At 46.5% G+C, this 25,379-nt stretch overlaps 1 protein-coding gene across 1 annotated transcript in view; it reads left to right on the forward strand.

Annotated features, from left to right (window-relative positions):
• The first annotated feature begins 852 nt into the window (after window positions 1–852).
• LOC145337763 (uncharacterized) overlaps window positions 853–25,379 on the forward strand; it is a 98,871-nt gene continuing 74,344 nt past the window's right edge. Inside the window, exons 1-7 of the mRNA XM_080182609.1 lie at window positions 853–1,323; window positions 1,416–1,511; window positions 1,605–1,838; window positions 2,380–2,402; window positions 3,418–3,533; window positions 14,620–15,162; window positions 25,108–25,112. Of these exons, the coding sequence (XP_080038735.1) occupies window positions 853–1,323; window positions 1,416–1,511; window positions 1,605–1,838; window positions 2,380–2,402; window positions 3,418–3,533; window positions 14,620–15,162; window positions 25,108–25,112 (1,488 nt within the window). The remainder of the gene's footprint in view (window positions 1,324–1,415; window positions 1,512–1,604; window positions 1,839–2,379; window positions 2,403–3,417; window positions 3,534–14,619; window positions 15,163–25,107; window positions 25,113–25,379) is intronic.

Below are 25,379 nucleotides of genomic sequence, written 5' to 3' on the forward strand. Positions count from 1 at the left end.
ACAAAACAAACTCCATATACAACCTGCGCGGTACAAAATCATCTTGTAATCCAAGCCTCCCTCTCAATGCACCAACTCTCTCTACCTCAACCACTCCATGTAACAGCGACTTCCACATTCTCCCCACTCTCTGTGTGAACAAAGTCCGCTGGATATTGGAGGAGAGATTCCACTTCAAATGTTCATTCATCAGTTCAAAGCAAATTACTGCGGATGCTGGAATCTGACGAAGAGAAATCCAGACTGGAAACATTAGCTCTGTTCTCTCTCCACAGATGCTGTCAGACCTGCTGAGATTTTCCAGCATTTTCTGTTTTTGCTCCGTCATCAGTTGATGTTTCTCTGGGTCAGGGTCCCCGGGGCGGATTCATAAGCATTTATAAAACCGCAAGTTATTCTTTCTAGAAAATGTACCAAACTTCACAGATCGAACCCTCTAAATATCTTCCCCGTAGCTTTTGTATAAATTTCTCTTTGACATTTATAGTATTTGATGTTTTCATGTGAGCGGCTGCAGTCATGAACACAATTCAATTTCTGGATCTGGATCTGACACCGAGTTTCACCAGAATGGTTTTAATCGGCAGCCAGTTCAGACTGAAGAGAAATGTAATGGAATCTCGATCCCGCTCATCTCTCCCTCCTTTCTCCCTCACGCTCTCCCTCTCTCCACTGTCAACATTCCCGGGAGCTCAACCCGCCCCCAACAGGGATCAATGAATTCCCTCCGTTCCCGTTTGGACCGCGCCAGTTTTTATCTCCAGTGTGAAAGTGGTGAGGACATGGCCCGCTCTGTCATAATAATTCCCTGAGTGCTGCAGTGAACTTCGTCGGGAAATAGCTGAACTGAGGATGTGCGGCAGTAACACCGAAACTGAAAGCGGTTTGAATCAGGAAGTGCTGAGTGTGAACATGGCTTCCAGACAACAGCTCCAGAGTTGGACCGAGGAGACAATTTGTCCCATTTGTCTCGATTTTTTCACTGATCCGGTAACACTGGATTGTGGACACAACTTCTGCCGCTCCTGTATCACCCAGTGTTGGGAAAAGAAGGAGATAAACTCCTGCCCGGAATGTAGAGAGGAGTTTCTAGAAAAAAACCTCAGGGTAAATCGGGCCTTAGCGAATCTGGCCGAGAAAGCTCGACAATTAAAGTTGAATCCGAAAAAGAAGGAAAGTAAACTTCACTGTGAGAAACATCAGGAAGAACTGAAGCTGTTTTGTGAAACTGACCAGAAATTGATCTGTTACACTTGTGTAGTTTCGCGGGAACACAAATCCCACAACTTCCTGCCCATTGATGAAGCTGTTGAAATCTACAAGGTAAATGGAAAATATTTTATAAGATGATAATTTTATCACATTTTCAACATCCAGCACTTTCATTCTGTGATTTTTTTTTCTCCCAATCCCAGGATCAGCTGAAATCTTCCTTAGACTCTGTCACAGAGAAGAAATTGGCGGTTCTAGATACGGAACAGAAACAGAAAGGCAAGATTTCTGAAGTTAGGGTAAGGTCTCCCTGTGCTGGTTTTCTGGGATCTCGGTTCGTTTTGTTCCCTTTATCGCGGGACATTAATTATGTCTCACATTTCATTGGGTAGGAACAGTCGAGCAGTCTGCAGACCCACATCACATCCGAGTTCACTAAAATGCACCAGATTCTCACTGAGAAAGAGCAGCGATTACTCAGAGATCTCAGGGAAGAAGAGGAGAGGATTCTAGAACCAATGGAGAGAAACCTTCGAGAGATTCAGGAGAATTTAAATTCTATTGAGGAGAAACTCTCAAAGTTGCAGAAACAGATGGAGCAAAAAGACGATCTGATATTTCTGAAGGTGAGGGAATATATTGTGGCTCAGTTCATGGAAACTTCACACAGTCACGAAATAACTTATGGTAACTGTGAAATTAATATAGGATTTACTGAAAATACTAACCAAATTAAACAGAGTTTTGTGTCCCTTCCTGAACTGTTTTCCTGCTGTCTCTGAACGAACGGCTCCCTCACTGTCTGCAGATTCCTGGGAATACCTGAAACTTCCTGAGAATGAGTCTTGATCTTCACACTTGCCTTGTGATTACCTCTGTGTTTCCCGAGTTCAATTTTCTCCGGGAACTCCCATTGTAATCCAGTTCCAGTTCCATGTTGTGAGTGTATGGGTGTGTCTGGTACGGTGTGTGAGAGTCACTGTGTCTGTGAGCGGGACTGATGTTCAATTCCAGTTCATTTGACTCTCCACAATCTTCCTTCCAAAATGCATCACTTTACATTTCCGTATGAAATCTCATCTGCTCTGAGTCTGCTCATTTCACCAGTCTAACTGCTCCTGAAATCTGTTACTGTCACCCTCACTGTTCCTGATTCATTTCTTTCAGGAGGAAGCTTGTCGGGAGAAAAGGTAGGACACGTTCTTGACTGAAATCCGCTGTTTATTAAAATGAAATGTCATTTTCGTTTATTTATTGGTTGTTGTCACAACATTAAATGACCTGTCATTAGGCCATGGAAATTCAGTGTGTCGTTCACGGACCAGAGTTTTAAAAAACTGCCTTTATTACAATGATTTTACATAACTGCTACAATATTGTAATAAATAACCGGGAAGTGTAATTAGTACAATCTGGTTCCCAGGCCGGAAGTGAATCACTTGCCCGATGTTGGCTGTTAGTGCCTGTGACCTTCCCACTGACCCTGAGAGAACCGCAGAGTCCATGTTTCCAAGGAGTGGGTCACCCATGTCCCTGCATGGAGCCTGACCAACCCGAGAAGGTCTCACATTAAAGGGGGAACCGATTCTATTTTTATCCTAAATACAAACTGGCTCTGTGCCCTTAACAACCACTGTAGTGAAGACCTGTATTCATATAGCACCTTTACTGTAAGTTAATATCATAAAGAGTTTCACAGGAGCGTTATAAACTAAATTGACACAGAGCCAAATAAGGAAATATTAATCCGGATGACAGAGGTGGATTTCAGAAGGACAAAAGAGAAACAGAGAGACAGGATCAGGGAGAGAATTCCAGCGCTCAGGATCTCGGCAGCTCAAGGTCCAGCTCTCAATGGGGGAATGACCAAAATCAGAGATGTTCAAGGTGTTGGAAGTAGAGGAGAACAAGATTCCGGGAGAGTTGTGGGGCCCAGGGATTGTAGAATTGGACATTCAGCTTTGGGATGTTTTCAGCCTTTGCCTTTGTTCTACAAACTTTGTCTATAATACACCAAGTGGACAGGTTAAATGTTCATCATTTCCTGCAGTGTGTGATGGCTATTATCAGATTTTGAACCTTTTTCAGGGCATGGCTGTTTCCATTCTCTGCCTTCGAATTTATAAATTATCCATTTTTTAATTTAAAAAAACAAGATTGTCATTTCACTTTGGATATTTTCTTGCTTTTTTTTAACATTTACAGGATTAGTGATGGTGAGCACACACTCTCAGTATTTGATGCCGCCCTTTCTATCAGGAAGTTCAAATACCTTTCTCAGTGCACAGCGTGGAGAGAAATGATGAAACCCAGTATTCCGGGTAAAACTCTTACATTCATTTTCCTGATTACCAATACAGTTGTGAAGAAACTAAACAGACTTTAAGATCCCAGATTCACATTTCCACTAGTTAATCCCTGGAGTCTCCTGTACTCATATTTGTCTTTCTGTGGGTTCCTCTGGGTAAGCGTCTGAACACAGTAAGAAGTCTCACAACACCAGGTTAACGTCCAACAAGTTTATTTGGTAGCGAAAGCCACTAGCTTTCCGTGCGCTGCTCCTTGATCAGGTGAGTGAGATTTCAGTTCACAAACAGGGCATATAAAGATACGAACTCAATTTACAAAATACTGGTTGGAGTGCAAGTCTTAACAAGTAATCAAGTTTTTAAGTTACAGACAATGTTAGTGGAGAAAGGGTTAAGCGCAAGTTAAAGAGATGTTTATTGTCTCCAGCCAGGACAGTTAGTGAGATTTTGCATGCCCAGACAAGTTGTGGCGGTTACAGATAGTGTGACATGTACCCAAGATCCCAGTTGAGGCCATCCACATGTGTGTGGAACTTGGCTATCAGTCTCTGCTCAGTGACTCTGCGTTGTCGTGTGTCGTGAAGGCTGCCTTGGAGAACGCTTACCCGAAGATCAGAGGCCGAATGCCTGTGACCACTGAAGTGTTCCCCGACAGGAAGAGAACACTCTTGCCTTGTGATTGTCAAGCGATGTTCATTCATCCGTTGTTGCAGTATCTGCATGGTCCCCCCATTGTAACATGCCTCAAGACATCCTTTCCTGCAGCACATCAGGTAGACAACATTGGCTGAGTTGCAAGTGTACTTGGGGGATGGTGTTTTCACGTGAGATGATGGCATCCGTGTCGATGATCCAGCCCGTCTTGCAGAGGTTGCTTTGGCAGGGTTGTGTGCTGTCGAGGTTACTGTTCTCCTGGAGGCTGGGTAGTTTGCTGCGCACAATGGTCTGTTTGAGGTTGTGTGGTTGTTTGAAGGCAAAAAGTGGGGGTGTGAGGGTGGCCTTGGTGAGATGTTCGTCTTCATCAATGACATGTTGAAGGCTGCAGAGAAGATGTCATAGCTTCTCCACTCTGGTGAAGTACTGGTCAATGAAGGGCGCTCTGTCCACCGTGTCCAAAGTCTGAAGTGTCTGAAGCCGTCAGCACTGTGTGTCAAAGAAGTGAAGGGATCTGTATAACCAGAGGAATAGAGCACCAATCTCAGGATGTGAAATAGAATTGCTCTTGGATTTTGGACTGGTCTCCTTGTTATTCTGGGAAATATTTTTTTAATCATCATTTATCAGGAAAGCATACAGACATTCGAGAACAAGTAATGAGCTGTAGATAATCTGTTTGGTGGAATTGGATGACCCAGCAGTGCTGACAGAAAACTATATGCCACATCCAGCTTCATGATGAGAATGGCAAAAGACCCCAAGCTGCACAATACTTTTAGAAGCACAGTTGACAGGGTGCTGCACAGATACACCCAATCAAAGCCAGGCAGATCCGCCTGTTCCTTCCTGTCGGGGAACACTTCAGTGGTCACGGGCATTCGGCCTCTGATCTTCGGTAATAGAATTCCTATTTCATCCTGAGTTTTCACTGTCAGATTGAGTGCTCTCCAGCAGGGATAGAGTTTATGCTTTATTTATACAGAGCATTGGCGAGAGCAGAACATGAGCACTGTTTAAAAGAAAACACCAATTGATTCCTACTCTCGTGTTTTCTGTCCATTTACCTGTTATTATTCCATCACATTTCTAGTGCACTAAGTTGTTCACTAATCTCTTGTGTGGTCTCAATTGAAAACTTACTGAAAATCTAAATACTCTACATCCATCAGCTTTAGTTCCACTATTCTGCTAATTGTATTTTGCACAGTGGCACAGTGGTTTGCACTGCTGACTCACAGCACCAAGGACCCGGGTTTAATTCCGGCCTTGAGTCACTGTCTGTGTGGAGTTTGTACATTCTCCCCATGTCTGTGTGGCTTTCCGCAGGACGCTCCAGTTTTCTCCCAGTCTAAAGACGTGCAGGCTCGTAGGTTGGCCACGTTTTTAAAAAAATGCCCTTTAGTGTCCCAGGATGTGTTGGTTAAATGGATTAGCAATTGTAAGTGTTTTGGGTTACGAAGAGAGGGTCTGGGTAAGGTATTCTGTCAGAGTCAGTGCAGACTTAAAGGGCCAAATGTCCAACTTTTGCACTGGATTCCCTTTCATGGGTCAATCTTGACTGTGCCCAAATTTCCCATCATTTTTTACCACATTCTTTGTTAAAGATTCTTACATTTTCTCTCCTACTGATGTCAGGCTAATTGATCTGTCATTGCCCATATTCTCTCCCCCTCCCCTATGACCCCTGCTCAATAGAAGTATCTCAGACTTAAAGTATGGTGGCACGGTAACACAGTAGTTAGCATCGCTGCATCACAGCGGCAGGGACCCAGGTTCAATTCTGGCCACAGATCACTATCTGTGTGGAATTTGCACATTCTGCCTGTGTCTGTGTGGGTTTCCTCTGGGAGCTGTGGTTTCCCCACACACTCCAAAGATGTGCAGGTTTGGTGAATTGGCCATGTTAATTTGCCCCTTAGGATCATGGAGATTAACAAGCTAAATACGTAGGGTTACAGGGCTAGTTGTTGATGCACACTTGATGGGCCAAATGGCCTCCTTCTGCACTGTAGGAATTAAAATTAACAAATGAACCAGCATCCACTGCTGTTTGAGGAAAAGGGTTCCAAACATCCACCTCTCATTACATGTAGAATTGTTTTCTAAAATCACTTCTGGACAACTTGGTTCTAATTTTTAGATTATGGCCCCTGGTGCTAGGCCTTCAACTAGTGGAAATAGTTTATCCTTATCCACCCTGACCTTCCCTGTGAATATTTTGTAGACTTCTATGAAATCACCCCTCAACCTTCTGAATTCGAGACAATAAAGGTCAAATTTTTCTAATCTCTCCTCGAAACTACATCCTTGAAGCCTAGGTAGCATTCTTGTAAACTTGCTTGGAACTTCCTCCATGGTCAAATCATCCTTCTTAAGATATGATGTCCATACTCCCAGTGAGGCCTAACTCAGGTTTTAGACAACTCAAGCGTAAATCTTTGACAAATTTGCTTGAGTTCTTCAAAAATGTAACAAGCAAAGTGGATAATGATGATCCTGTAGATGTAGTATAACTGGAGTTCCAGAAAGTATTTGATGAGGTGTCACACAAAAGGTTTGTTCATCATGGGATGAGGGATAATCTATTATTTTTGATAGAACATTGGCAAACAAGCAGATAGCAGGAAGTCATGATAAATGGGTGCTTTTTGAGTTGGCTAGATGTCACTATTGGGGTGCCAAAGGGTTCAGCCCTCGGACCCCAACTCTTTATATTCTATATTAATCACCCGCATTCAGGGAATAGTGGATACCATAGCCAAATTTTCAGATGACACTAAAATAGATGGGAAAATAAGTTGTGATAACAAAAGAAGAAACTTATAAATGGGTATGGAGAGTCCAAGTGAATAGGACAAAATTTGGCAGATGAGATGAAAGTGAATAAGTGTGAGGTTATCCATTTTTATAGGGAAAATACAAAGGCAAATGATTAGCGACCTGGGTGTCCTCATGCACGAATGGCAAAAAAACTAGGATGAAAGTATAGCAGGTAAAAAGGAAAGCAAATGGAATCTTCATATTTATTGTTAAAGGTATAGAACAGAAAAGTAGTGAAATGTTATTGCTATTGTGTAAAGCATTTGTGAGACTGTACTTGTGTACAGTTTTCGTGCCCTTTCTTGAGGAGGGATGGAATTGCATTGGAGATGGTTCAGAGAAGGTTCACTAGCTTGATTCTGGAGATGAAGGGTTTGTCTTATTAGGCCGATTCTCTCTGGAGCTGAGAAAAATGTGAGGAGGTATAATTGAGGTATACAAGATGCCCAGGGACATTGACAAAGCAGATTCAGAGCAGATGTTTCCTCTTGCGGGACGATTTAAACCAAAAGCTGACAGTTTTAAGATATGGGGTGGCAGATTTAAAACACAGACGAGTAGAAATTACGGGGGCGATTCTCCCATTGCAATGCATTCATTTTGTTGGCGGGTTGGGTTGGGAGATGCTTGTGTCAACCTTTACGTGGGTTCCCCAAATTGTTTACAACCCTCGCGCATCTCCTCACCGGGGAAAAAATGGGCCGCCGGGACCGCACTGAAAACTGTCCGACCACTGATTTCCATCACTTACCATACTTTGGAATGCCATTATCGGGATCGACATGACAATCTCCACCCAGGTTAGCGTCTCCCACCTCTTTGGCGTGATGTCACTTTGACACAAATCAGAGTAGATATATAAAAGACTCAACCTGGTGTAGCAGCCTTGAACTGGCGTCAGGAGGTAAGCGCAGTGTGCAGACTGCGAGGGACGTTGTAGGCAGGCCCTGGAGATGCTTGGTGGGCTTCTTCCTGCTGCCTTCAGATGTTGGCCTGTGGATCAGTGATATCTGTGTTGTGGGCAGGGGTGCTTCTATTTTCTCAGAGCTCTGTGGGTGAGGGTCTCTGAAGGAATCCTGCTCAGCCTTTCCCTCCAGAGCACTGTGCAGTGGCATTGTCTTGCTGTGGGCTGTGGTCAGGAGATACACTGAGTGTTGGGAAAGGAGTGGACCATGTGCTGACTGAGGCCTAACCAGATGAAGCATTTACTGCTCCAGGCTGGCGTGCCGAGGTTCAGACATGGACTGCACAGAATCTGCTGTCACTGGGCACACATCTGCTAATGATTTGCAATCTGTTCCGGCCCTTTTCTGTTTGTAATATATATAAATGATTTGGAAGAAAATGTAACTGGTTTGATGAGTAAGTTTACAGCCGACACAAAAGTTAGTGGATTTGCAGATATTGATGAGGACCATCAGAGGATACAGCAGGATATAGATCAGTTGGAGACTTGGACAGAGATGGCAGGTGGAGTTTAATCTGGAGAAAGGAGAGGTCATGCATTTCGGAAAGTCTAATCCAGACAACAAACATACACTAAATGGCAGATTCCTTCAGAGTATTGATAGGCAAAGAGATCTGGGTGTACAGGTACACAGGTCACTGAAAGTGGCAATGCAGATGGAGAAGATAGTCAAGAAGGCATAAGGCATGCTTGCCTTCATCGGCCGGGAGATGAGTTTAAAAATTGGCAAGTCATGTTGCAGCTTTATAGAAGCTTCGTTAGGCTGCACTTGGAATATAGTGTTCTGGTCGCCACACTACCAAAAGGATGCGGAGGCTTTGGAGAGAGCACAGAAAAGATTTACCATGATGTTGCCTGGTATGAGGGCATCAGCTGTGAGGAGAGGTTGGAGAAACTTGGTTTGTTCTCACTGGAACGACAGAGGTTGAGGGGCGACTGATAAAAGTTTATAAGATTATGAGAGGCATGGACAGAACTTTTTCCCAGGATGGAAGAATCAATTACCAGAGGGCACATGTTTAAGGTGCAAGGTGCAAGGTTTAAACAAGATGTGAGAAGCAGATTTTTTTTTATGCAGAGTAGTGGGTGCCTGGAACTTGTTGCTGGGGGAGGTATTGGAAGCAGATATAGTAGTGACTTTTAAAGGGCGTCTTGATAAATACATGAATAGGATGGGAATAGGGGGATATAGTCCCCAGAAGGGTAGGGGATTTTAGTTCAGTCGGACAGCATGGTCGGTGCAGGCTTGGAGGGCCAAAGGCCCTGTTCCTGTGCTGTAATTTTTTTAGTTCTTTGAAAGGGTTCCACTCCCTAAATGTCCAGATCATATGTGACCATCAAATGGAGACCACGCAGGTCGATGCATGCCATCCAGGGAGTGTCCATGACAGTTTTGTGCTCAGGCAGTCGGACATCCCCGGCCTCTTTGAAGACCGGCCCAGGCTACCAGGATGGCTACTGAGCGACAAAGGTTACCCACTGAGGTCACGGCTGATGACACCTGTGCGGAGGCCCGAGACCGAGGTGGAGACCTGCTACAATGAGACCCATGCAGCACCCATGTAGAGCAGTGCATCATCCTGCTGAAAATGCGGTGCCGCTGTTTGGACCACTCTGGGGGGGCGTCTCCAGTTTGACCCTGTGTGTGCCTCACACATTATAATTATCTGCTGTGTGCTGCACAACATCACCCAGCAGCAGGGAGACCAGCTGGAGCAGGAGGAGGAAGAGGAGGAGGATGAGGGGCAAGGGGGCGAAGTGGTCGTCCCACCATATGAGGAGCCGGAGGAAAGAGGATGGAGGCGATAGCAGGTGCCCGGCCGGGAAGGGCAGCGAGGGACGCGTTGATTACAGCCCGCTTCACCGAGCTGGTGCTGTGCAGTGAGGGGGCTGCAACCACCACACTCCAGGAGCAATTGCAGCCGCTATTCCCCCTCCAAACCGATCTGGGCGTTCAAACTGCCACATCACCCTTCCACAGCCTCTATCAACCCACCACCATATACCCCCCAGAAAGATCCAAACCTGTTAATGTGCCTGGGCTGGCAGTGGTTGTGTGTCTTGGTTGAAAGCTGGAGGATGATGACCACTCACTGTTGTGGCACACTGGGATCCTGCCCCTGGGGCCACTCAAGCCTGATCCCTAACCTCTACTCTGAATGCACGCTGCCACCCTGGCCCAAGTAGCTGTAAGGGTTGGGGAGACATGTTTGTTGGGTAATTGGGGGATGGGGGTGGTGGAGGGGCTCACTTGCACTAAGAGTCTGGTGGGTGTTGGAGAAGGTAGGACAGGCACTCTCTCACATGTGGCTGAGTCTCCAAGCACCTCTATGCAAGGGAATGGGGACAACTCTGCACTTTGGGGTGGGGTGGGGCGGGGAGGTGTGGAATTAGAGACACATTAGTCACAGCTGTGAAGTGCAAATAAAAGTTTATTGTGCTCTTAACGTTAGTGATCAATAAACCCTGACTACTGATAACCTTCACCCATGTTCTGTTAGTGAACTCGAACTTTCTAACTTTCTGTGGTCTACTGCTGCTTCTATGTGCGACCCCAGGATGCACATCAGAGGTGGAGGTGTCCAGCAATGATGCACAACCCGTTGCCTGTGATGCCCTTGGCAGGTGTCCTCTGGGTGGCCGGGACCTGGAGGGCCCCAGCTGACTAGCCGCTGGCACTATTTTGGTGCCACCCTGTTCTTCTAGCTGGCCCTGAGATGCCCCGGTGTGCGGAAGGAGGGGGAATCAGAAGGTCTCGGGACGTCTGGGATCACTTGGGCGGACGGCCCCGGCATGGGCCCCAGCCCTCCCTCCTCACTTGTGAGGCCCAGAGGGCCCAGGGACACTCCATGGGATGTCAGAGTAGCTGGACTGAGCTCCAGGAACTCCGGTATCACCTGGCCGTGCCAGTCCTGGAGGCTCAGATGCGTCTCCCCATGATCTGTGATCCCTCAGTTCCAGCCCTCTGAGACTGGGCCAAGCTCTGGAGCCCCTCCACTGCAGCATTCTGTGAGCAAGCCAGGCTCTGGAGCCCCTCAGCAGTAGCCCTCTGATGCTGGGCTAAGTTATCGAGGCTCACAGACACGGCCAACTGTGTCTCCAGAATGCCAGTGAAAGTCCCAGCCATGGCCAACAGTTTTCCAACACCCATGGCTAAGAAAGGCTGTGCCTCCTGGATGGCGTCAACACCCTCGCTCATGGCCTGCTGTGTCTCCAGGATGTCCTGGACCCCGTCACCCATGAGGACAGACCCCTGGGTCAGACTTTCCACTGTGGTCGCAACCCTTGCAATGTTGGCCTGGTTCACACACTGTGTCAGCACCACCTCCTGCAGCAGCGCTCTGCTGGACTCCCCTAAACAGCCTTGCAGTCGCAGCATGGTTGCTGACAGCCCTTCCACAACCCTTCGTGTTTCCTGATGCATCACCACCAGCCTTGGCCCCGAGGCTCGGCATCTGGCTTGAGGACAGCTGAATCCTCGCCTCTGGCTGACCTCTATGTGCCCGAGCCCTAGGATGTGCATCAGTGTCTGTGATGTGCTCACCAGATAGTGACTCAGAAGCCTCAACACTAAAGCTACCCACTGTGGTGATAGTCTCTGTATTCGTGGGTTGTGTGGTAGATGCCGGTGCTGTTTCAGTGGTGCTGTCCTCAGAAGATTCTTCAAAGTCTCCCTCCAAGGTATTCTCCAGGGGGATCGTGGGCAGTTTGCTCCAGAACAGCGGAAGCGGGGGTGGTGGTGGGATCACCAATACACAAAGGGCCAGGTTCCCCTGGGTCCAAAACTGCAAAACAAAACACACATTAGGGGAAGGGAGGTCAAACATTCTAAACAGCATCACACTTATTTCAAAGAGGACTTACGTTGTGGGCTATGCTAATACTCACTTGCAAACTGGATGCCGACCTGGCTGTCCGTCAGCATTCTGGATGAACTATCTCCCCCTGCCAACTCCACGGTACGCTCTTCAACGCTGGTCAGCTGCTGCAGGTCAGGCACACCATCGCCAGTCTGTGCCCTCACGTGGCAGTTATGCTTTTCTGCTGTAGGAGGTTAAGGTGTCTCGCAAGCATTAATATATTCAAATGCATGGTGTGTAATGTGTGCCTGTGTCTCGGGAGTTTTGTGCTGGCAGTTGAGGGGAAAAGGGTCACCACTGAAGGGTGCTCATTGAGGGATGAGGGGAAGGGGTTAGATTCTGTTCTGGGGGAAGGGGGCCTTGTTGAATGCTTGCACAGGGTTTGAGATCTGTGCCAAGAAAGTGCGGAGTTCCAAGTGGGATGCTCACTCATCCTTGCTGCTCAAAGAAGGTTGTACAGTTTTTTCTGCCCCTGCCGGCCAGAGCACAGTGTCAGGCTCCAGGCATTCACCACTTCTGCCACCTCCTCCCACAATGCCATGGTGACTGCACCCCTTGGACGAGGCGCCTGGCTGGGGAAGAGCAACTGAATTCTCTCCTCCATGGCATCAAGCAGGCGCTCTTGGTCGGCTTCAGTGAATCTTGGGGCTGATTTCCTCAAATATATCTTTGTGGTGTGATTAGTTGTGTGTCCATTCCTGCAGTTTATATACAGCTCTGGGGGGGTGGCGGTTGCAGGGACTTTGGCCAGTCAAGGGACAGTTGGCAACAAATCCTTGTGAGAAATTTTGAAGGCTGCTTTCAATTGAATGTTATGCGTCCCTCGGGGTGCTGATTGGCTGCCATTCAATAAGCCGCTGTGTCCTGGGGGAGGTGCAATACTCAGAGCTCCGAATTAATAAGCTGCTGTGTTCAGGGCAGGTGCAATACTGAGGACTCCCATTCAAGAGAGGGAATGCTCGCAAGCTGGGGTTGTGTATGGTAGCACAACGCAAGTTCTCTGCAGGGCAGCAGTGAGGTCAGCATGTTCAAGGGGTGGGGTATCCACATTAAACAGATCCGTGGGGCATGGGGTGAGTAGGCAGCAATGTCAGTGCGAGGGGAGGGGTGGGGGGGCAGGGTGTGCAGTGATGTCTGTACGGCGGGGGTGGGGGGGGGTATCGATATCTGTAAGGAAGGGGCAGCAATGTCTGTGTGGTGGGGGAGGGATGTCTCTCTGGGGGTGGGGGAGGTGGTGCAGCAAAGTCAGTAGCGGGTGGGGTTGCCAACGATAAGGCCGGTGATGTCTGTATGGAGATTGTCTCTGCGGGGGAACTGGTTTGGGGGCCACCGATGAGGCCAGCAATATCTGTGGGGGTGGGAGGGTGTTGTGGGGAGCAGCAGTGTTTGTCGTGGGGCTGTGGGGGCAAGCAATGTCCGAGGGGGTTGGAGGGCAGTGCTGGGAGATCTTTTCAGTGATCTCCCAGAGATGTGCACATGCACAGATTCCCGCTCATCTTACAGATTTCAGGCTGTTTGATGTGAGTATGCTGTGCCCCACAGCATTTAATGATATTCATGATTGTGATCCCTGCAATGCACTGAGTGTGGGAGATTCAGGTCTGAAGTTGCACTGAACAGACAGTTGTGGTTTAAACCAGTTTTCCCACCAGTTCCCTCACAGACATCGCAGGCCTCATCGCTGACCCCTGAAACCATCCCACAGACATGATCGGGACAGATTTTTAATTAGTTTGGCATTGAAGGGGCAGGAAAGTGGAGTTGAGGCTCAGACAAGATTAACCAGGATTGTATTAAATGGCAGAGCAGGTTCGAGAGGCTAAATTGCCTACTCCTGCTCCTAATTCTTATAATTTATACTCTTAGCAAATAACAGGGATTTCAAATTAGATCCAAGAACTCAAACATGATTGTTCCTATTCTGGACACTATCAAATATTAAGGTTTCATCCAAGATCGTAACAAATTTAGGGTTTGGTCTGGTCTGGTATTGTACCAAGAGAAAATGCAGAATTCTAGGGTACAGAGGGAGCTGGATGTCCTGGTGCATAAATCAGAAAACGTTAGTCTGCAGGTCCAGCAAGTAATTAGGAATATAAAGAGGACGTTAGTACATATTGCAGAGATATCAAGGTATAAAAATATGCAATTGTTCCTGCAGGGGTACAGGACCTTAGTGAGACCATATCTGGAGTAATGAGTACTATTTCTATCCCCTTCTAAGATCATGAGACCATCAGATATGGGAACAGATGGAGGCCATTTGGCCTATCAAGTCTGCTCCATTCCAGCTAGTCATATCATGCCAGATTTTATGACATTTTTCCAGCACAAAACGGCCTCAATGAGGTTGTTAAATTCTGCCCATACGCTCCACATCTTCATATTGTTCTCTTACAACCTGCCACAATATCTGCCACCCAGTTGCTGTCTATACACTGTATCTAAAACCTTCAGGCTCTGACTTGCCCTCTTCCTCAAGTTGCTCTCATTCTCTCTCCTCACTCTCCTGCTCACTCTGTTTGCTGCTCTGTTTTCCCTTTGCCCACTTCAGTGCTCCATCTCCTTCTCTTCCTCCTCCCTTTCTCTCACTCTCTCCCTTCATCCTCACATCTCCTTTCTGCTCTCTTCCCACTCCTCTCCCCTCCCTCTGTTCCATGCACCCATCATATTCCTGCTGTTTTTCCCCTCCCCCTCACAAACCTCTCTCCTCTCTTCCTCACTCCTCACACTGTCTCGCCTCCCCACCCGCTCTCTCTAAATCACTGACTGTGTTATTTTAACTTTCCCCCAGCTCCAGCCTCTCTGACTCTGGATCCGAACACAGCGAATCCCCGGCTCATCCTGTCTGAGGACCGGACCAGTGTGAGACGCGGAGACAAACGGCAGCCGCTCCCTGACACCCCGGATAGGTTTGATCCCTGGCCCTTTGTCCTGGGATCAGAGGGATTCACATCAGGGAGACATTACTGGGAGGTGGAAGTGGGGGAGAAGACAGAGTGGTATCTGGGAGTGACCCGAGAGTCTGTGGACAGGAAAAGTTTAATCCCCATGAACCCTGAGTCCGGATTCTGGATGGTGTGGCTGTTACCCGGAAGTGTTTATTTGGCCTTCACCTCCCCCTCAGGGACCCCCCTCACCCCGAGTGAGAATCCCCGGAAGATCGGGGTTTTCCTGGACTATGAGGGTGGACAGGTGTCATTTTACAATGCGGACAACATGTCCCATCTCCACACTTTCATCCACACTTTCACTGAGAGAATCTTTCCCATCTTCAATCCGGGATGGAATAACAACGGGGACAACTCGGCACCGCTGACCATCTGCGGGATTAAAGGTCTCTAACAGATCCATCCCATAATTTCACACCGTCTCCCTGCCTCCTGCCAGCTGTAAACTGATGGAACCTGTTCATATTGTGGTTATTATATAGAATTATAATTTACATCGGGGAATCCATGATTACATTTATAAAATGATTCTTCAAACAAAACAATCTGTGAACCACTGGAATAGAAACAGTTTTTCTCAAAGATGCCACAGTTCATCATTAAATCCAAGAAGCAGAAACTCAACATGTTGTTTGTGTCTGTCACTGAGTGAGGGAGGCGGGATTCCGGGGAATGGAGAAGCCGATTGGCCGAATCTCCTGTCACTCCGATGCAGGAGGCGGGATGCTGTGAATTCGTGCGTGGATTGGTCAGGTCACCTGTCCATCCAAAGAAAGGGACAGCCCTCCGGATAATCAGGGAGCTGATTGCCCTTAACGATTGTCATTCAGAGGAGGGAACGGGTTTCCTCGGACTTGGCAGCCTATTGGTCAATGCAGCTGTCATTCAAAGAGAGGTGTGGCCAGCCGCAGGGTGGGGAAGCGGATTGGCCAAGATCCCTTTCATCCAGAGTTAGGGGCGGGTTTCATGGGAATCGGAATCCGATTGGACAGCGTCCTGTCACTCAGACTGAAGGGGCAGCGTCTCGGAAAAAGATGTCAGTTGGTGGCTGTATCTGTCATTTATAGTGAGTAGTCTTACAACACCAGGTTAAAGTCCAACAGCTTTATTTGGTAGCAAACGCCACTAACGTTCGGAACGGTGACTCACCGGACGAAGGAGCAACGCTCCGAAAGCTCGTGGCTTGTGCTACCAAATAAACCTGTTGGCCTTTAACCTGGTGTTGTGAGACTTCTTACTGTGCTTACCCGAGTCCAACGCCGGCATCTCCACATCATGCGGTTAATTTATACCGTGGGAGGCGGTTCCGGGGAATGATCGAGGTTCCTGTCAATCAGACAAGAGAAAGTCATTTCCTTGGCATCCGGAAGGGGAAAGTTCCTGTCACTGAAACGGCGGGAGACGGGTTTGATGTCTTTGGAAGGCGATTGGTGAATCCTCCTGTCTCTCTGCGCCAGAAGCACAGCTTTCCGGGAAATCTGTAAGTGGATTCGTCTAAGTGCCTGTGAGTCACAGTTGGAAGGCGGGTTTTAAATTGTTTGTTGGTGGAATGGTCAGACCAGCTGTCATTCATGAGTCGCCATTCACCCGACGAAGGGGTAACCCCGAAAGCTAGTGAGTTTACATAAGAACATAAGAAATAGGAGTTTACTATCAAATAAATCGGTTGGACTGAAACCTGGTGTTGTCAGACTTTTTACTGTGTTTACCCCAGTGCAAGGCCGGCATCTCCACATCATTCATAGTGAGGGGCCGGATTCCAACCAATGGAGCAATGGATTGGTCGGTGTGACTGATTGACCTGAGAGGGAGGCGGATCCACTGAAGCTTGGTTAGAGCTGCTGTCACTCAGCGTCTGATAGGCGGTTTTCCCGGAAATGAACGAGCCGATTGGTAGCGGTGCCTGTCACTCAGGCGAAGAGGTGGGCTTCCGGTATACCTGTTAACGGATTGGCCGGAGCTCCAGGCACGCAGGAAAAGGGAGGCGGGTTTGCTGAACTTTGGAAGGTGATTGGTTCGTTCTCTCGTCACTCTGGGCGAGGAATACCGGTTTCCGGGGATTCTGTAGTAGGATTGGTGAAAGCCTCTGTCAGTCAGAGTGTGGGAGGAGGGTTTCTGTACAACCGTGAATCGGATTGGTCGGATCCTCTGTCACTCAGGAGGATTTCCGGGGCGTGGCCTTGGCACCGAGGCGGTGACTTTGCGGTTGTATCGTGTTGTTGTGTGGGCATTTAGAGTTGGTGGCTTTTAGATTTATTATTGTCACATGTATTAGTGTACATTGAAAACTATTGTTTTTTGCGCTATACAGACAACGCATACCGTTCATCGAGAAGAAAAGGAGAGAGTGCAGAATATAGTTACAGTAAGTAATCTCACAACACCAGGTTAGAGTCCAACAGGTTTATTTGATAGCACGAGCTTTCAGAATGTTGCCCTTTCGTCAGACGAGTACAAGGTTTGTTTTATAACCAGGGCATGTGTAGACAGGAACTCAATTACAAGATAATGGTTGGAATGTGAGTCTTAACAGGTTATCAAGTCTTTACAGATGCAGACAATGTGAGTGGAGAGAGGGCTAAGCACAGATTAACCTCCTTAAACTGTGCTTACCAACGATTTACCGTGCTGATCCCAGTTCAACACTGGCAACTCCACATTATAGTGTTAAGGTCACAGCTCGGCTGTAGAGAACGATCAACTCAGTGTGAAGTAGGTCCATTCAGAACTCTGACGGCAGCAGGAAAGAAGCTGTTCTTTAGTCGGTTGGTACAAGACCTCAGAATTTTGTATTTTTTTCCAGATGGAAGGAAAAGAATACGTGTGTGGAGTCCTTAATTATGCTGGCTGCTGTTCTGAGGCAGTGGGAAGTGTAGACAGAGTAATGGGTGGGAGGCTGGTTTGTGTGATGGACTGGGCTTCATTCACAACCCTTTGTAATTTTTCTTGTCATCTTGGGCAGAGCAGAAGCCATACCAAGCTGTGAAACAACCAGAAAGAATGTTTTCTATGGTAGATCTATAAAAGTTAGTGAGAGTTATAACAGTCATGCCAACTATCCTCAGCTTCGTGAAAAAGTAGAGGCATTGGTGGGCTTTCTTAACTACAGCTTTAGTGCCGAGCAACCAGGGCAGGTTGCTGGTGAAGCTCTTGACTATTTCCACTTCATTGCCATTGCTGTAGACAGGGGCATTTTCTCCTCTATGCTTCTTGAAGTCTATCACTATCTCTTTCATTTTGTTGACGTTGAGGGAGAGATTATTGTCGTCATACCAGTTCCCCAGATTCTCTCTTTTCTGTATTCTATCTCATTATTATTTGAGATCTGACCTGTTACGGTGGTGTGTTATCACCAAACTTGAAAATGGAGTTGGGGAAAATTTGGCCACGCAGTCATAAATGTACAAAGGCTATAATAAGGGGCTGAGGGCACAGTCTTGTAGGGCACCGATGTTGAGGGTGATCTTAGAACATAGAATACTACAGCACAAACAGGCCCTTCGGCCCACAAGTTTCGGCGATCATATCCATACCGACCAGGCCAGAGAACTATCTGTAACTCCCAATCCCATTAAATCCGATGTACTCATCCAGAAGTCTTTTAAAAGACCCCAGCGAGTCCGCCTCCACCACCACTGACGGTGGCCAATTCTATTCACTCACCACCCTCTCAGTAAAAAAAAATTCCCTCTGACATTTAGAACGGAGTTGAGGAAGAACTTCTTCACTCACAGGGTGGTGAATCTCTGGAATTCCCTGCCTGTTGAAGTGGTGGAGGCTACCTCGCTAAATATTTTTAAGATGAGGGTTGATGGGTTTTTGATAAGAGAGGGGATTAAGGGTTATGGGGAGAGGGCGGGAATGTGGAACTGAGCCACAACAGATCAGCCATGATCTTATTGAATGGTGGGGCAGGCTCGAAGGGCTAGATGGCCTACTCCTGCTCCTATTTCTTATGTTCTTATGTTATCTCCTCTGTACTTGCTCCCTAGCACCTTAAACCTGTGTCCTCTCGTAGCGACCATTTCAGCCCTGGGAAATAGCCTCTGACAATCCACCCTATCTATGCTGCTCAACATTTTATAAACCACTATCAGGTCGCCTCTCAACCTCCGTCTCTCCAGGGAGAAGAGACCGAGCTCCCTCAACCCATCTTCATAAGGCATGCCTCCCAATCCAGGCAACATCCTCGTAAATCTCCTCTGCACCCTCTCAGTAGCTTCCACATCCTTCCTGTAGTGAGGCAACCAGAACTGCACACAGTACTCCAAGTGGGGTCTGACAAGGGTCTTATAAAGTTGCAGCATTACCTCCCAACTCCTAAACTCAATCCCTCGATTAATGAAGGCTAGCACACCATACGCCTTCTTGACTACATCCTCCACCTGCGAGGCCGATTTAAGAGTCCTATGGACTCAGACCCCAAGGTCCTTCTGCTCCTCAACGCTGCTAAGAGGCCTACCCTTGATATTGTACTCCTTCATACCATTGGACCTATCAAAATGGACCACTACACATTTATCCGTGTTGAAGTCCATCTGCCACTTCTCCGCCCAGTCTTGCATCCTATCTATGTCACGCTGCAACTTCTGACATCCCTCCAGACTATGCACAACACTTCTTGGAGGAAGTGTTGTTGCCTAGCCTTATTGATTACAGTCTGTGGGTGAGGAAGTTCAGGATCCAGTCGCAGAGGGAGGAGGCAAGCCTCAGGCCATGGAGTTGGAGTTGGAGATAAGTTTTGCAGGAATAATGGTGTTGACGTCTGAGCTGTAGTCGATAAAGAGACTGACGTTGTTGTCTTTGTTGTCTTGGTGGTTCAAGATTGCATGTAGGGCCAGGAAGATGGCATCTGTCGTGGCAGTCGGTGAACTGTAATGGATCCAGACAATCTGGGAGGCCAGAATCGATTCATGCTATACTAACCTTTTGTAGCACTTCATAATGATGGATGTCGGAGCCACTGCACAATAGTCATTAAGGCACACTGCCTGGTTTTTCTTTCCCACTGGGATAGTGGGAGGGAGTGATAGTAGCTGCCTAATTTTATCCTCGGAGTGGATATATTATTGAAAAGTTTTAATTCTTGTTATTATTCACTCGCTGGAAGCGTCATGGCAACGGCTTTAGTGAGTGAGCTGGAGAACAACTTCTTCACTTAAAAACCTGCTGCACAACGGGGACTGGAGTGAGGAGGAGGGAGGAAGAGGTTGACTTAGAAGTCGGGGTGGACATAAAGAGGAGTGGGAAAGGGGGCGCAGGGAGATCTGACAGGGGAAGAAGTTGGGAGTTTGTGATGGTTTTTTTTAAAATTCCTTCAGCTTTGGAACAGATTGTTACACAGGGTAAAACTCCTTTTTATCTGTATTTGTGTTCACGCACTCTGCTGACCCAGTGAGTGAGCCCATGGTGCTGGATGTACATGATGTACTCTAGATTGTACCATTCTAATGTATCATCCATTTCACGGTGAGATAGCGAAGTACATTCCTGTCAAGTGTTGTTTATTTGCTTATTTGGGTTCAATATACAGCATCAGCTTTTAAATTAACAAACCACAGTCACGTCTTCAACTGTTTACACCCTGATGCCTGCAATGTTCTCACGGCAGCTCAATCCAACCAGTCCATACTGGTGTTTGGGTTCCGTTTGGATTTCCTTCATCTTTCCTTTCTGCCCACTTACTTAACCTGTCAATGTTGATTTGATGTATTATTGTCACATGTATTGGTATACAGTTCCAACCGTTGTCTCTTACGTGCGATATAGACAAAGCATACATGGTACATAGGGGAGATGGAAAGGAGAGGATGCAGAATGTAGTGTTACAGCCAGGGTGTAGACAGAGATCAACTTAAGGTAGGTCTATTCAAAAGTCTGATGGCAGCAGGGAAGAAGCTATTCTTGAGTCGGTTGGTATGCAACTTCAGTCTTTTGTATCTTTTTCCCGACAGAAGAATGTAGAAGAGAGTATGTCCAGAGTGTGTAGGGTCCTTGATTATGCTGGCTGCTTTTTTTGAGAAGGTGGGAAGTGTAGACAGAGGCAATAGCTGGGAGTCTAGTTTGCGTGATGGACTGAGCTATGTTCACAATCTTTGTAGTTTGTTGCAGCCTTGGACAGAGCAGGAATTATACCAAGCTGTGATACATTCTGAAAGGTGCATCTGTAAAAATTGGTGAGAGTTGTAGCATTCATGTCAAATTTCCTGAGCCTCCTGAGAAAGTAGAGGCATTGGTGGGCTTTCTTAACTATTGCATTGGCATGGGGGGACCAGCCAAGACAGGTTGTTGGTGATCTGGACACCTAAAAACCTGAAGCTCTCGACCACTTTGACTTCATCCCTATTGATGTAGACAGGAGCATGTCCTCCACTGCACTTCCTGAATATCTCTTTGCAAACTGTATGCATCCCTCCCACAATTTGCCCCTCCACCTATTTTTATGTTTCTCCAAATGTGGCTACAGTACATTCACTTCCTTCTTCCGAGTCATTATTATATATGATAAACCATTGCAGCCGCAGCACTGATCCCTGTAGAATCCCACTACTTGAAAAATAACCCCTGTCCCCACTCGCTGTTTCCTTTCCATCAGCCAATTCTCAATTGATGCCAATATAGTACCTCTAACACCATTGGCACTAATCTTATGACTTAACCTTTTGTGAGGTACCTTGTTGAACATCTATGGGAAGTCCAGATGCAACACATCTACTGTTTCCCTTTATCAAATCTGGTTGAGATTTCCTCAAATAATGCTAATAAATTTGTCAGACATGATTTCCCTGTCATGAATCAGTGCTGACTCAGCTTGATTAGATTATAATTTTCTAAATGTGCCCCTCTTACTTTCTTAATTGATTCTGACATTTTTCCAACAATAGATATGAGGCTAATCAGCCTATAATTACCTACTTTTTGCCTCCTTCCTTTTATTGAATAGCGGTGTCACATTGGCAGTTTTCCAATCCTCTGGTACTTCTCCAGGATCCAAGGATTTTTGGTAAATTACAACCAATATAGTTACTTCATTTAGCATTCTAGGATGCAAGCCATCAGGACGAGGGTACCGATCTTCCTCTAGCTTCATTAGTTTATCAAATACTACTTCTCTAGTGATGGTACTCAATTCCTCTGCCGTGTTCTTTCGTATTAATGGGATGTTTCCAGTATCTTCCTCCGTTAAAAACTAACACAAATTATCTGTTTTGCTCCTCTGCCGTTTACCTGTTCCTCATAACTGTCATCCAGATTCATTTTCAAATGGGCCTGTGTTCATGTTGATCCCTCTCTCTCTTTTAATATGTTTAAAGAACCTCTCATTGTCAGATTTTACATACCTAAGCCTTCCTTACATCGAGCCTGCACCGACAACAATCCCACCCAGAGCCTATCCAGTCACCCCATGTATTTACCCTCCTGATCCCCCCTGACTCTAAGTGGCAATTTAGTACAGCCAATCAACTTAATCTGCAGATCCTGAGTGTGGGAGGAAACCGGAGCACATGGAGAAAATCCACGCAGACATGGGAGAACGTGCAAACTCCACACAGACACTCACCCGACTCTGGAATTGAACCTGGGTTCCTGGCACTGTGCGGCAGCATTGCTAACCACTGTCCCGCACATAGGAATTCCATTTCCTTATCCCTTTAACTGAGTCCTCTGTCCAATTAATATCAGGGTAGTGAAATCCCTCACCCACTTCTCCAACAATTATAATTCTGTTCTTTACTCAGTTTCTGAATATGTCCTTGTATTTCTTTCTCCACCTTCCTCCCATTGCAGTATGATGCATCCTGAGAATGCTCAGGGAACTGCCTTGGCATATGTTATCAAAGGCGCTACATAAATGCAGGTTGCAGTCAATTTCTGTAGTCATGTTGGGAGAAGGTTACAGTTCCCAATGTGTATGGAAATCTGCTGCCCTTAGTCTAGTCAATAGCACGTGGCTGGGAGTTCTGGGGTCAGAGTTGGGTTGGTGACTAGTGCAGTCGCAAAGGGTTGTGTTGATCCAGTGTCTTTACTGTAGAAAACCTTGTCGATGTGTGAAGACAAATAGAGGAGCAGCTCTACATTCCTAGAGATTGAACTAAAGCAATTCCAGTATCAATTTTTCTAAAGCATTTAAAATGTGCAGTAACTGTTCAGGAAATGAATAACCAATTAGTGAAAATCATTCCAAACTTCGGACAGTCAGCAGTGGGAAAATGCCAGAATCTAATGTTAATGCTGTGGAAATGCTGATAAATAAATGAAATTGAGACGCACTTATGAGGTAATGATGTTTGAGAAGGATTATTTTGAGAACATATCCAGTCAGATGGATTAGTGGGTGAGGGAGATGCGGGGGAATCGTATGTAGAGCAGTTGGAGTTTCAAAAAGCATTTGATATGGTGCCACACAGACGATTGTCCAAAATGATTAGTCCTGTGATTGGGGGGGTGATATATGAACATCAATAGAAGATTGGTTAACAATTGGAATAATCAGTAATTTTCCGTTTGGAAGGTGATAGTTAGAGAGACTCTGCAGGGATTAGTGGGTTATTTACAGTCTGTATCAGTGACATCCATGAGACGTCCCAGTTTGCTGCTGGTATGAAGTTCAATGGGACAGTTTGTGTGGAGAACAGAAAAGGGCTTCAAAGAGATATGAAGAGCTTGTGAGTGGACAAGAACATGGTGGATGGAATACAGTATGGAGCAGGGTGACGTTTTTCATTTTGTTAACAAAAATACAAAAAGTGCTGAATATTTTTGGGATGGAGAGAGACTGGAAAGTGTTTGCTTTCAGAGGGATCTGGGTGTCTATGTACAGTTAATGTGCAGAGATAGAAAACAATTAGGAAGATAAATGGTATCTTCATTAGTTCAAAGCAATTGGAGCAGTAAAGAGATCTGAGTGTAGTTGATTGGTGCCTTGGTGAGTATTGTGTCGAGTTTTGGTCACCTTGCCTCAGGAATGATATAGCAGGGAGTGTCATAGAGGGAAGCCTGTGAAGGTTTGTTAGACTGATTTCTGGGATGAAGGAGGGAGGTGGATGGCTCCAAAGAGCACAGCTGGTGGTTAGTAGGCAACTCGTGACAAAACGTCCGTTCTCCTAGGTGAATGATCATTCTTGACAAGGGCTCATGTGTTCAGCCTGTCTATAACGCAAAGACAATGGCCTCTCTGTAAAGTCTAAGGGGCAGTGGAGTCAAGCAGGATGATGTTGGAGGAAGGCTACTCGCACAAGGCTCTCATCACCCTGGTCAAAGAGCAAGGTTTCTATGTGCATTCATGTATTAACAGGAGCAACATCCATCTCTGCTTCTCCAGGATGTCATTTGCCTAGAAGGATTGAAGTGGGGACGTCATGTCTAGACAGGACCCAGGCAAAGAGAGTCACACTGGCCTGCAGGTTTTGAATTGGAGGGAAATTTGTCAAGTATGTGCTCACTAAATTTATTATTTCAGTGCATTCATAGATGTATTGAGATATTGTTGATGAAAGCTGCAGACAACCCTGCCTTTGTACTGACTCTCATCCAGATGAAGAGAAGGAGGGTCTGTCACAGATTGACACAGGGTCAGGAGCGGAATGATGTGGCAGACAGGTCCATGTCAATCTGATACCTACCAGATTCCAGGCAGATTAAACTGGTACATTTATTGAATTTCTTTCAATCCTTCACGGGCTGGACAGCCTCAGGATTTTTTTTACTTATTTACTGACATTATTTTCCTCTTGTATACCTTGACTTATGAGAGCAGAATTAAACTTCACGAGTTAACATGTTCCTTGCTGTCGGTTTGATCCTTTCCATGCAGTAGACTGTTAAAATACAGGTGATGCTAAGTGCACACATGGGGACCTGCACAGCTCCCTGTTCCTCCACAACCTTAAGACACCTGTCAGTAGAATTGTGATTTCACTCATTCACTCACAAAGTCCGTGTGTACAGCGGCTTGAAAACAATATCAAATCTAAACTCACCAGGGATACACTCAGGTCGCCCTGACATCTGTTTCCAGTGGGGGACTGAACTGGCAGAGAGTTCTTTCAGGCAGAACCAGATGGATGGGCCCACAGGGAGGAGGAGCAGCATGAGAACAACATTCGGCCCTTTGAGATCGCTGTCTAATGCAGATTGCTGACGGATGTCCATGTTTCCTGCTCCTGATTGTCAACTGTACATCATATTTGTAGTCCTCTTGCTGAGCCGCTCATCTGCACTGTGCGGTGCAACCAATCTGAACCCACCAATCATAGACACATCTATAGGTCTCAGTCCGAAATTGCTTTAACTTAAGTATGAGACTGTGATCTGCCATTCTGGCTCCCCAGCCAAGGTAAACATTTTCCTGCCTGGGCCTTATAGAGGCCTATTATTGCTGCTGATGCTTCACATCAATAGCCCAGCACTTCACAGCACAGTCCAGTACACAGGCCCAATCTATTCTCTCTCTCTCTTTTTCTTTCCTCATGCACTCAAAATCCGACCCTTGAATGATGTCCATCGAAATTTGTTTGCCAAATCTTGATGTGAGGTCTATTGCCAGCCTTGATAGGCAGATGAACGTGACACACAAATCTTCATGTGCCATCTGAGAAAGGCT

The sequence above is a fragment of the Carcharhinus amblyrhynchos genome, unplaced genomic scaffold (assembly GCF_965287045.1).
Source record: "Carcharhinus amblyrhynchos unplaced genomic scaffold, sCarAmb.v2.hapA scaffold_73, whole genome shotgun sequence".
NCBI lineage: Eukaryota > Metazoa > Chordata > Chondrichthyes > Carcharhiniformes > Carcharhinidae > Carcharhinus > Carcharhinus amblyrhynchos.